This window comes from Rana temporaria, chromosome 5 (genome assembly GCF_905171775.1).
Source record: "Rana temporaria chromosome 5, aRanTem1.1, whole genome shotgun sequence".
Taxonomy (NCBI): Eukaryota; Metazoa; Chordata; class Amphibia; order Anura; family Ranidae; genus Rana; species Rana temporaria.
Window position 1 is genome coordinate 154,743,065 of NC_053493.1, and position 13,913 is coordinate 154,756,977.

General features: G+C 41.9%; 1 protein-coding gene across 4 annotated transcripts in view; it reads left to right on the forward strand.

The window, feature by feature from the left end:
* PDE1C (phosphodiesterase 1C) overlaps positions 1-13,913 on the forward strand; it is a 933,100-nt gene that overhangs the window by 827,959 nt on the left and 91,228 nt on the right. For all 4 annotated transcript variants that reach the window (XM_040353264.1, XM_040353266.1, XM_040353267.1 and 1 more), the window contains 2 exons: positions 1,896-2,071; positions 13,323-13,613. In XM_040353264.1, the coding sequence (XP_040209198.1) occupies positions 1,896-2,071; positions 13,323-13,613 (467 nt within the window). The remainder of the gene's footprint in view (positions 1-1,895; positions 2,072-13,322; positions 13,614-13,913) is intronic.

The window sequence follows — 13,913 nt, forward strand, 5'->3', positions numbered from 1 at the left end:
AACTGTGCAATTGTCAGTTAAAGCGACGCAGTGCCGAATCGCAAAAAGTGGCCTGGTCATTGACCAGCAATATGGTCCGGGGCTGAAGTGGTTAAATATGAGATCTGTGGTAAAAAAATCTCATATTTACACTAAAATGTAATAAAATATATTAAAAAATGTAATAAAAAAAAATGTCCCTTTAAGAGCATTGGGTTGAAGTGAAGTTTTGAAGTTGCTTCCGCCCTGCAATGATATGGAGACGGGTGGGGGCCATCTTCCCCCTCAGTCATCTACTCTTCATGTCAGCCTAGGGAGAGGACATGATCGCCTCCACCCATACCAAACGGCTCCAGTAAGCGGCAGAGGGCACCGGAGAGTGTTGGGAATGGGGGGCTGATAAATTGAATCCACCACAGATACAACTTTTATTTTGAAGCGGACCGCCCACTATTGAAGAGGATACCGGGGTTATGGTAGCTAGCTGCTACAATAACAACGGTATTCCTCTTTAAAGTACCGACGACTTCCGGACAACGGTGGGCAATCCGGAAGATTTTTAAGCAACTTTTTTAAGTCTTCATAGAGATGAAAGGGTTACATGGTCTTCCCAGTTTTTACTGGTGCCTGCGTAAGGGCTAAGAAGAATTTTCTGTACTTCTGTGTACTCACTAGGACAGGAAGTGGATGTGGAAAATTTTACAATAGAACAAAAACAGAAAAAAAAGCAATGTAGAAGGAATAGAACCTCTGACATATTTTCATTGCAGTCTGTGTGTACCATGTAAATGTTCACCAAGGCAAGCACCAGAGGCACATCAATAGAGAAACTGGCAGAGCTTCTAACCCTACAACTAAAATAAAACTTTGCTTATGTTCCCCATTGAAGTGTTATGCCGCGTACACACGACCGTTTTTCATGACGTGTGTAGGCTCCAGAGCATTTTTCTCGACACGAAAAATGGGCATTAAAAACTTAGAACATGCTCTAATTTTTCTCGTCGTTTTTCACGTTGTCGTTTTTCACGTCGTGAAAAACGGTCGTGTGTAGACTTTAACAACGGGGAAAAAACGCGCATGCTCAGAAGCAAGTTATGAGACAGGAGCGCTGGTTCTGGTAAAACTAGTGTTCGTAATGGAGATAGCACATTCGTCACGCTGTAACAGACTGAAAAGCGCGAATTGATTCTCACCAGTTGGGGGATGGCGCGGCTTTTTGTTTATTTATGATTCTCACCAAACTTTTACTAACACAAAATCAGCAAAAGCAGCCCAAAGGGTGGCACCATCTGAATGGAACTTCCCCTTTATAGTGCCGTCGTACGCGTTCTATGTCACTGCGCTTTGCTCAAGCATTTTTTTTTAAATGATCGCGTGTATGCAAGGCCGGCTTGACAAGAATCACGTCGAGAAAAACTTCATTTTTTCTAGGACATTAAAAATGGTCGTGTGTACGCGGCTTTAGAGTATTCCTGTTGGTAAGCAACTGAAAGTCTGGCAAATTGTTTAGCGGAATTGCTATTGAAATATCTACTGCTTCTGCTAGAAAAGTATGTTGTATTACCTGTAGTACCTATCACCCTATTTTAGACCTAGACTGTTGCATCTACAGTATTTAGTTTTCTTGTAAAAAAAGATCAACTGAAACTGCAACTGAAAATAAACTGAGTGAATGATTGTGTCAAAGTAGACCCAATGTAATAAAAAATAAATGGAAAGTGACAATACATAAGGGAATATTTGAAAAATCTTGAAATCCCAGAGGAAATCCAGGTAAAAACACACACACACACACAAAATTGGAAGTAGATTATGATATTTTACCTCATGTTTACTAATTTTTTAGCTTAGGAGAATAACCTTTTTGATCTTTGTGTAATTACCTTTCTTACAAATTGCATTCATTCATTTTTCAGTTTAAACAGCATAACTCCCTCAGACGTTAAACGATCGAGTGTGAAAAGCACTGGATCGGAAGGAAGTGCCTCTATGAATTGTTCAATCCTCACTGTGGACTTCAAAAGTTTTAAAAATACGTGGTATGACGTTGTACTACAGAACAGAGAAAAGTGGAAGACGCAAGCAGCCAAAGGTGATATATATGCAGAATTAATAAGTCGTTTTAAGTGTTAAGAGTTATATTATTGGGTACTGACATAATATCATTATTTTATTCGAAGGTGGCTTCAGGATTTGTATTTTTCTTTATTTATGTTCAGGGTTAAATTACATTTAAAATATATGTTGTAGCCATAGAGATGTTTTATGCTGCATAAGAACATTTCATGCACACAATTGTTTGATGAACTTAGCCAGCAGCTGTAAAAGGCAGTCTAGTTTTCTGACTAATTTCATCTGCTTTACTAAAAAATTCAAGTATAACTAATGTCAAAACTTTTCTTAATGTAGCGCTACCCCCTCAGGAGCCGCTGGTTAGATTGGGACAGCATGATTATGTTACCTCTGTGATGTGTCTAGAGATGATGATGATGAGATGCAATAATGGAATGTACAAACAGCAGGGGTGACGTTTTCTGTGCTTTTATTTCTTGCCCAACAATGGCAAACAGTTAACTTGAGGTAGATAGAAATAGGTCGGTGAAAGGAGAAATTGCAGATTCAGGCCTATGGATAACGGAAGCAGTCCTGCCTCCAATGGGACTTTAACTCACGTTGCCACTCCAGCCGGAGTGGGTGAAGTGTACCCGGGCAGGCCTCTCTCACTGACCTGGCAGCCAGAGTATCACTTAGAACTTCTGGGAAGGAACAAGTCTCTGCCACCGACTTGGCTCTAGTAGAATTAAGATTAGTTTTGCGAGTATTACAAAACGCTGTATAAATCCAAAAAAGGGGCGAGGAGTGGTGATATGGAAGATTTTTTTCAAGCAATAACAGTCCCCACTTTACCAGTTAAGGACATGCAGGACCTGGAGGCACCAATCACCCTAGAGGAAATAAAGCAAGCAGTGGCTGGTATGCCTAACCAAAAGTCCCCAGGCCCTGATGGGCTACCAATAGAGGTATATAGGCGATACGGGGAGGTATTATTACCAGAATTGCTTAGGACCCTGGAGGGGGCAGCAAGTGGGGGGGCACTTCCTAGCTCAATGTCGGAAGCGACCATAATTGTGATTCACAAGGAGGGGAAGGACCAACTGGACCCTTCATCCTACCGCCCAATATCGCTATTATGCACTGATGTAAAGATCCTGGCCAGAGTACTAGCAACTCGTTTAAATAGATGTATCAACCACTTAGTCCATCCAGACCAGTCAGGTTTCATACCAGGTAGAGCAACTAGCACCAATATTGGAAGGCTTTTTCTGAATTTACAGGCACCAATAGACAACGGGGGCTCTAGAGCGGTGTTGTCACTTGACGTGGCAAAGGCCTTCGATAGCCTAGAATGGTCGTACTTATGGAAAGTGCTAGAACATTTTGGTTTTGGACCTCTCTTTATCAGCTGGGTTAGATTATTGTACAGGGAACCAAGAGCCAAAGTTAGAATAAACAATGAGTTGTCAGAAGTGTTCCATTTGGAAAGAGGGACGAGGCAGGGGTGCCCCCTGTCCCCCCTTTTGTTTGCCCTTGCCATGGAGCCCCTGGCTATTATGGCCAGGACGAGGGAGGACATAAGGGGGTTCAGAAGACAGATGGGGGAGGACAGGATCGCATTATTTGCAGACGACGTTTTGTTTTTTCTAGGGGACGTGGAAACCTCACTAGACAGAGTGATGAAAATGGTCGGGGAATTTGGACAGTTCTCAGGCCTTACTATCAATTGGGAAAAATCTGCCCTGTTACCATTGGACCCACTCGGTCCTCAGACATTTCCAGGAATCTCGCAATTAAGTGTGGTTACCAAACTAAAATATCTAGGGATCTGGGTTACGAAGGATGTCACGCAATAAGCAAATATTAATATCTCTCCAGTTCTACTCAAATTAAAACAAAAATGTGATATATGGAAACGCCTACCGCTTTCGGTAGCAGGACGCTGCAATTTAATAAAAATGATATGGCAGCCACAGATACTATATCTACTCCATAACTCTCCGATCTGGCTGGGGCAATCGTGGTTCAAAAAAATGGAGATGCTATTCAGAGAACTAATATGGAGGGGGGGTCAAGCCCGGATTAGCCTGCAAACATTACAACTGCCGGTAAAAGAGGGGGGCATGGCGGTTCCACACCCTAGACTATACTTTGTTGCAGCTCAGTTGCAACATCTGGCGGGTTGTGGAACCACGGAGATAGATAATCCTAATAGCCGATTGCTGCTAGCAGGGAATCCTCATAGGTTACTTGTGGAAGCTTTAGAGGCAGATTCTTTTGTTTATAAATGCCCGACTACAAAATTAGTGAATAAAATATGGCAGTCAGCAAAGGTTTTATTGGGGTATGCCGGGGTAACACAATTTTCCCCTTTATGGAACAATAAAAATTTACAGGAGGTGATGAATATAGAGAAATCAGGGGAATGGGAGAGACAGGGTATAACCCGGTTAATACACCTATTCGAGGGGGATACCATAAAACCATTTTCTGTATTGACAAGGGAATATAACATTCCAAATAAGACATTTTATAAATATCTTCAGGTGTGCCATGCCATCCAATCACAATTTGCCTTACAGACATTTATATGGACCCAGATTCCTGCCCTCCTTAGATTAATCAAGGCAAGAACAGCGAAAGGCCTAATTTCAGTAATGTACACCACTCTGGGGACTAAAGCAATAAGCCGAGCGGGCCCCAATAAAAGCAGAGAAGGGTGGGAAAGGGACGTCGGGACAGTTACCCCTGAACAGTGGGACAAGATCCTGCATCGAGGAGTTTTGGTCTCGATAGCTCCAGCGCAGAGACTGTCCCACCTGTTCTTATTGCATAGGGTGTACTATACTCCCCAAAAATTGTTCAAATTAGGGTGGAGGCAAAACAATGAATGCCCAAGATGTGGAGGTAAGGGTGATTTCTTGCATATGGTTTGGAGGTGCCCAAAGCTCTACAGTTATTGGTTGGAGATAACCGAGAGGATTAATAGGGTTTTTGGATCTTCCCTCGACCCAGTGGCGCTGACCTGCCTGCTAGGATGCATGGAGGACAATCAAGTTCCACCTGGCAACCTGGAAGCAATATTAAGATGCCTATTTCAGGCACGCAAGATAATAGCTCAAAATTGATGATATGGAGCGAATCCTCCCAGTAAATATAACTCTCCTGAATATCCCTCAGGTAGACTTCTTAGTTAGGGGGTTACCGACTGATGGGTTGCAGCATACAACTTCTCAGTGTCCGGCAACCCAGATCCCCGATGGTTCGTCTAAGCCTTGTTGGATCACCTGCCTCCGGGCTCACCTCAGACCGACTCCCCACCGAACAGCACAACTCGCTTGGGATCTTCCTCATGAAGTGTGGGGACCCAGTAAGTCACTGGGGCCCCTTTGCAGCTTTAGTTGCTCCGGGACATGAGAGCCTAGAGTCAGGAACTCCGCGTAGCTTTTTCCCCCCGGCCTGGTAGGCCATCTCGCCGGGGCCCGTGATTGTGCACACACCCTAAAGGTGGGTGCTGCACCTGGAACCAGGAACGGGTGAAGACCCCACAAAATGGCATCTGCCACAGAAATACCCTCCCCAGCATTCCCCGCAAAGGGAAACACTCCTCTGATTGGCTGCTGGAGAAAGGCGCCTCCACCTGGACCCCTCTGGCGCCACCTGCTATCCAAAGATGGAATGGTATCTTTGGAACACAGAATGGAACCACAGAACGGCCCAGCTCGGCAGAAACCCAATTTAAACAAATCAACATGGATGAGAGCAAAGTAACTCTCTCTTCCCCCAACTAAATTTGACTTAGCACCTGTACTAGAAGTACACAGGCACTACATTAAGTTTTGCATAGGGCAGACAGGGATTTTAATTGTATTGTTGTCAGTGCCCCCCATCAGGGAGATTTACTCTATCTATTTCTCCTGTTTACCATTATCATTGAAAGAGAAAGTAAATGAAATCCCAGATTTTGGGTTGTCCCCAAAAAAAGTAATAGAGGGGAAATCTTCCAATGGGGACACTAGTTCTGGTGACTTAGGGGTATCCAAGGTATTGCCTTAATTTCCTGTCCCATAGCCAAAACTGGAACAGATAATTAAGCAAAATTTTCCCAATGGGACATAGATGGCAGAAATAAAAACTGACAGGAGTTATAACCCTTTCTCTATCTCTATAGTTCTACTTTAAAGCTTAGATGGCCCCCTCCGTCCAAGTTTTTCTGTGCTCTGTACAGCTCCTCACATCAAACAGAGATTTAATGAAGAGATGACATTAGAAGACCCAGAATGCTCTCTCGCAAGTAATAGATGCACTTTGTATTAAAGGAGAAGTCCAGCCTGAGCTTTTTAAGCTGGGCTTCTCCTCTGGGTCATAGCAGGAGTGGTCTGAAGTCCGCTCTCCACTGACGTCACTACCATCAGTCGGGGCATCATGTCATCCCGACATTCAAGTCTGGATCCACCAGCTGCCTTGATTGATGGCAGTCTCAGAGAGCTGCTGAGACAGCCACTCCCTGCCCCTCCACGGCTCAGAGCTCCAATGAATGCAGATAAATGTAGCAGAAGCAATGCTGACTGACAGTCAGCATCGCTCTGCTCGGGGAGGAGTGAGAACCGAGCCATCAGCAGTGTTTGGTGGCTCGGTTCTCAGTGCAGAGACACCGGGGGACAGATGAAGCATTGTGGTAAGTATGAATAGGGGGAAAAAAAACATACTTGTATTTTAAATATTAACATTAAGTCAAATAAATTGTACACAAATTTTACACAAACAATAAAAATATATAAAACAGTATAAAAAAACTTTTTTTCAACCCGATTCTTGTCAAGCCTGCCTTGCCTACACACGATTGCGAGAAAAAAAAATGCTTGACCAAAGCACGGTGACGTACAACACGTACGGCACTATAAAGGGGAAGTTCCATTCGGATTGCGCCACCCTTTGGGCTGCTTTTGTGTTAGTAAAAGTTTGGTGAGAGACGATTTGCGCTTTTCAGTCTTCGTGTTTTTCAGTATGTTACAGGGTGACAAATGTTCTATCTCCATTACGAACGCTAGTTTTACCAGAACGAGCGCTCCCATCTCATAACTTGCTTCTGAGCATGCACGTTTTTTTCACATCGTTAAAGCGCACACACGACCATTTTTTATGACGTAAAAAAACGACAACGTAAAAAAGGATGCGAAAAAATAGAGCATGTTCTAAATTTTTAATGCCCATTTTTCATGTCATAAAAAAATGCTCTGGAACCCACACACGATTGTTTTTAATAACGTTAAAAAAAATTGTAATTTTCCCGTCATGAAAAACGGTCGTGTGTACGCGGCATAAGAAATCTGGTTTGCCATTTTTCATTATGCAGTTAGTGGACATTTAGTTGAGACTCTAGACTAAGTAAAAAGATATACTGGATCATAATACACTTTTGAAACAGTAACTTGTTTTGTAAGCATTACATGCCCTTGAGAATTGGTAGTAAAATCATACTATCTGCTAGTTTTTATTTTAAAATATCCAACATGATTTGATATCACATTTACATGGACCCATCACCAGAGATAATTAAAGCTAAATCATTTCAAAGCATTGCTTTGTCACCAGCACAGAAAGTGAAGGGAAATATAAAATATGTACTGGCTGACAAATACTGTATACTAGGGTATATGCATGGCATTACATTTTACAGTCTGTAGATTTGTAGAATATACAGAAATGTTCATCACATCTATCTGATGCTTACTTCCAGTTTTCAAAATGAAGTAGGTGTACAAGCACCTGCACAGTCCAAGGAAATTGAGCAGACTTTCCTATTTTATGTATTAAGAAATCCTTATTAAGTAAGCACTTTGGTTTAATAAACTAGTTTCATTATCTAACAAATAAACAGGATCAGGGATAAATCACTAAAGTACTTGGCACCCAGAGGACGTCATATGACGTCCCAGGCTTTGTGGTGGTATATCTGAATGATGCCTGCCGTTTTCAGCCGGCCATTCCCTACACCGTAAGAATGATCATATCAGCTGTTCCGCTGCTTGATCGTTCTTACGGGCGGCGAAAGGGGACATCCCACCCCTCCCGCCGCCCTCTGGTGCTTCTCCCGACTCACCACTGCGATCGGTGAGTCGGAAAACAGATCCGCCGACCACGGTAGCTGAACATTTCCAGGGGACCAGATGGTTGCCCGAGTCTCTATGATCGTCGGTGGAAGCAAATAATGGAATGGGTAGAGTGGTCACTGGATCGATCTTTGGAAGCCCCAGAGGAAGCGATTTGTCGCGAAACCAGGTCGGGCGGAACGTGCATTTACACCGGTATCACCCCCCGCTGTCTGCATATTTCCACACCATTTGATGGGCTGTTTGGTCTGCTTCCGGCCGGAGCGTCACTCGATATGCCTGTCAAACACTGCTAAATTGTAAGTGTGTTTTTGTTACCAACTTTTAATAAAGTAATTCTTTACGGATTTACACTATTGTGGCCTCCTATGTTTTCTATGTGGTATGGTCACCGTATCCCCTAACACTGGAGTGCAACCAAGATCGTTTGCCTGATTGTCCCTCAAGCTTCGACTCTGCAGAGTTTAATATCTTCATGCTACCTGGGGTCTTCTTTTAATTAAGAGACCACCGGGAATCTGGTAAGCAGATTCAATACTCGTTTGGTGGAGGTCTTTTTTTTTTTTGGATTGTCACTTACCAATATGGACATTGCTTTTCATAATCACTGGTGAAAGGACTTTTCCGTTTCCACTAAGGACTTTTTTCTGAATATTTGTTGTTTATTTACATCTCACTATTATTCACGGATGATTTATTTCATCATTTTTTGGACACTTGTTTACATTGTACTATATGTAGCGCATCTTGTTTTTTTCCATATGTTTTCACTGTTTGTATATATCCAGTAAGGTGCAGCTTCACTTTATCACATTTGATTGTCACTCAGTAGTAGTCATTTTTTATCACGCTATATATTAGCGCGGTTGCTTCTCCATTTTTTCGATCTTTGGAAGAGCATGACGTGACCGCCAGGCATTTAGAGAAGCTAATGCCGCGTACACACGGTCGTTTTTTGTGATGAAAAAAAACGTAATTTTTAAAAACGTCATTTAAAATGACCATGTGTGGGGAAAACGTTGTTTTATGTCTTCTGAAAAACGACAAAAAAAAATTCGAACATGCTTACATTTTTTATGTCGTTTTTCAAAATGTTGTTTTTTGTGTCATTTAAAATGATAGTGTGTGGGTAAAACGACGTTTAAAACAACGTTTTTAAACCCGCGCATGCTCAGAAGCAAGTTATGACACGAGCTTGAATGGAACAGAGTGCCGTCGTACTTGCTTAACGTAACCGCGCTTTGCTAGAGCATTTTGAAAAAACGATGGTCTGTACGCAACGTCGTTTTTTAAAATAAAGTTTGAAAAACATTGTTTTTTTTCATGAGAAAAAACAACGTTTTTTTACAAGACAAAAAACGACCGTGTGTACGCGGCATAAGATAGTGGGCAATTTAGGAGTTTTTTTGATAGAAAGTTAATCGAAAGTGTATAGTAAAAGATTGTTCAACAAATTCTTTCTTGGAATTTGTTCTGATTCAATCATGGATCAGAGAGTTTATCTGGGCTTTACTGAACCAGTCTTTTTGTTTGGCCAAAAGAGTGGCTAAGTAGTAATTTCATAAGTTCACATATCCATGTCCACCAGCTCTCCTATGCTTAATAAGCACAGCATGCATCGTTTACCCTGCCAGATATATTTGTTCAAAATAGACAGTAAAGAGCAAAAAAAAAAACATTGTGGGGCAGATCCACAAAGAGAGTACACCGGCGTATCTACTGATACGCCGGCGTACTTTCAAATTTCCCGCGTCGCATCTTTGTTTTGAATCCTCAAAACAAGATACGACGGCATCTGGGTTAGATCCGAAGGCGTACGTCTTTGTACGCCTTCGAGTCGCTTCGAGATGCAATTCTTCAGGGTCCGCTGGGTGGCGTTCCCGTTGTTTTCCGCGTCGAGTATGCAAATTAGCTATTTCCGACGATTCACGAACGTACAAGCGTCCGTCGCATTTTTTTACGTCGTCTCTAGTCGTCTTTTTTCAGCGTATAGTTAAAGCTGCTATTTGGTGACGTACTCAATGTTAAGTATGGCCGTTGTTCCCACGTATAATTTTAAAAATGCAATTTCGTTTGCGCAAGTCGTCCGTGAATCGTGCTGGACGTAATTTACGCCTTGCAACGTCATTTAGCGCCATGCACGGCGGGAAATTTAGGAACGGAGCATCCGCAGTTCGTTCGGCGCGGGGATGCGCTTCATTTAAATGAAACACGCCCCTTACTCGCCGATTTGAATTACACGCCGTTACGCCGCAAGAGATAGACTACGCCGCCGTAACTTACGGAGTGAAATCTTTATGGATTCGAACCAAACTGCAGTAAGGTACGGCGGCGTAGCGTATCTCAGATACGCTGCGCCGGGGCAGATCTTTGTGGATCTGCCCCTGTGGGTACAAGAACGGGCATGGTTTTAAACACCTAATAATTGGGGAAAAACTAGCATTTTAACCCGACCATGATAATTTATGTTTCCTGATTTGGGTTAGAGACATATGTGTTTTTTTGTAGTAATGGCAAGTATAATATTCTGTTTTTAGTAAGGAACTACATAAAACATTATATACAAACTTTAATAAACGTTCTTTATGTCCACATAGAATAATGACCTTTTTCATTTTTTACTCTTAATATAATGGCTTAATACAATGGCAGTTACTGTCCCGGCGCGGAGCACAGGCTGCTACCCCCCCGGGACATACCAAACCTCCACGGCTGTAAGGCTTTCAACCCTCCGGTCTGCCCTTTACTGAACAGTGCAGTGTGGCTGCCTTGTGTCGGGATTTATTTATTTTTCCTCCAGGCTCCCTCCACCTGCTTTTTGCCTTACTGGTCCCGGTTTTGTTCTTCTGTTTTTACTTCCAGAACCTGCAATTTATTATCGCTGCGGTCTCCTTTCATCATTAGGAGATTTTCTTTTCTCCTCCCATTGGGCTTACCAACCTATCATATGGTATTTCTGTACCTGTGATTCCAATGATCCTTGATGGATGTGGATGGCCATCAACTCAATTGACGTATGCAAGTAGCAATACCCTATTGTCATAAAATCTCAAAACTCGTCCTGAAGAAGCCGTAAGGCGAAACGCGTCGGCGAGACGAAAATATTGCTTAGGAATATGTATTTATGTACTTTTCTCAACATATTTTATTGAAATTTATTTGTATTTTTGTATTTGATAATTAAATCTATATATCTTTTATAAACAAAAATGTCCCTGTGATTGCCTTTGAAAGTCCGCCATGTCACTACCTAGTGTAGTACAACCTTTTTTCTTGAACTACTATTTCGGATGTGGGCAAATGTGAGTGCATATATGTTATTCCCCTCCCCCTTTTTTTCTTGAATGGCAGTTACTGCTGATGCTTTAGGCCTTATGGCCCTACAAGTAGCTTGACATGTTCATTAAAGAACTCAGAGAGCTAAATAAATAATCAATGAGGTCTTATCTTTGTATTACATTGTACATGCAAGTATAATTTATCACTTTCAAAAGCCAGTTGCTTATTCTAGTTGATTCAGTAACCTAATGACATGTTCTAAATGATAGAAATACTAACTGATTGTGCTTGAAATTACATTTGTATTTCTATTAACATGACAATTAATTTAATATGTACACCAACAAAAGTGTACCTATTTATTGAACAGGAAAAAAATCTGACGTTTCAGTGGTACTAATAACTACAGTCTATTTATATGACAATATTGTAATTATTAATGGTATGGTGTGTATAACACAAAGGCCAATGTACAGGGTGAAAATAGTGTAGTATGTAACATGATGCACAGAATAGGACAGAACTGGAGAAATTGAAAATATTATGTAAATGGTTATAGGTGGGAAAGTCCAGAATATGTCAAGTACAAGCACAACATACAAAATGGGACAGTACAGAGAATCTCACTCATAGCACAGCACACCACAATACAGCCAGATTAGGCACATTTGCTAGTAATACAAGTAACAGTGAGCACCCTATATCCCTCACACATCGTTTGACATAGGCCTCGCACACATGACCGAGGAACTCGTCATAAATGAAACATTGTTTTCCTCGACGAGTTCCTTGTTAGGCTTGTTGAGAAACTTGACAAGCTTTCTTTGCGTACACACTGTCAAGACCAAATCTCCTCGTTCTCAATCGCGGTGACGTACAACACCTATGACGGCAGGGGAAGTTCGATTCCACTGGCACAACCCTTGGGGCTGCTTTTGCTAATCTCATGTTACTGCGTGTTAAGTAAAAGTTTGGTAGGAGACGATTTGCACAAATGGGCACTGTGAGGTGGCCCTGATGGGCACTGATATGTGAAATTGATGATCACCGACAGGCATTACTGATTGGCATCTGAAGGGCACTGGCAGGTATTACTGATGGGGCACATTTATGGGCACTGGTTGGCACTGTTGTGGGCACTGATAGGCGTTTTTAACGGGGCACAAACTGATTGGCAACTGATGGGCACATCTGATGGGGGCTGTGCTGACAATGTGCTGATTATCAGCACAGACCCCCCTCTGACAGGGAGAGCCGCCGATCGCTCTCCCTGTCAGCACAAACCGAGGAAAGACGTTTATTGGCACTTCCTGGTTTACGTGATGATCAGCTGTGATTGGTCACAGTTGATGACGTGGTAAGGAGCCTCCTTCAGAGGCTCTATACCATGATCGGAGATGCAGCGTGTCAGAATGACACACACAACACCACTAATCGCAGCGGCATGTTATCCTGCTGGACATCATTCTGCCTATAGGCCGGACAGGAAGTGGTTAAGCAATGATATTGAGGAGTTGATTTAATAAAGGAGTAGATGGTTTTCATTTTACAAAAGTTTACTTTGTAAAGTGAATGTTCCCAGAGCTTAGTACATAAGGTAAAGCTGTATTCCCTGTGAATACCCAAAGAAAGCAAAATTACTGGGTGGCAAAAGTGAAATCAGAGCTTCACCTTCTTCACTAAGCTCAGGGAACATTTACTTTGTCCAAAAGGTGTAAAAGTTTTTATTTTATTAATCAACCCTAAATGCATAGATGGAAAGCCATAGTTCTATATTAGAAGCAGAATTAAAAGCACAGCAGTACACTGCAATCCTCTGCTTCTGAAAAAAATACCAAAAAAAGCTGTTAACAAACCACTACAATTCAATTCATTCTCTTAATACTTTCTAAACAGATGCAGAGGAAAGAGCGAAGAAAGAAGCAGAAGAAACGACTTTGAGAGACAAAGATGACAAAAGAGACGATGACAAAGAAGATAGAAATGACAATGAAAAATCTTTACCGCCCAAACCAGAGACAAACAAAGAAACAAATTCAAGTGATGGCAAAGTCACGGAATCTAGTCAGGGAAATATTAATGGGACTCGTTTACCAAATGTAAACAGACGAGATGATTCCTCAGGACAAAGTCAAAGCAAGCAAGAGAAAAGTGGGGACAGTGAAGGCAAACAGCAAGTGCAAAACGGTAGGTCAATCTACATAATATCTATAACTGAATGTCACAATTTTTTTAATATTGTGCTTATTTGAAAATGATAATTTCCATATTAAATTAGGAGGTGGGATAAAAAGGAAAAAACAGTGGGGTTGATTTACTAATGGCCCATGCACAAGGTCCGAAAACCGTATGAAAAATGGTACAATAATCTGATCGTTGGTACACAGCTTATGAGAGCAAATCACGACAGTTCATCCGATGGGACAAGCATGAAAATTCTCGTACGATAACAGATCGTACGATTTTCGTTTGATCGGTACAGTTGAC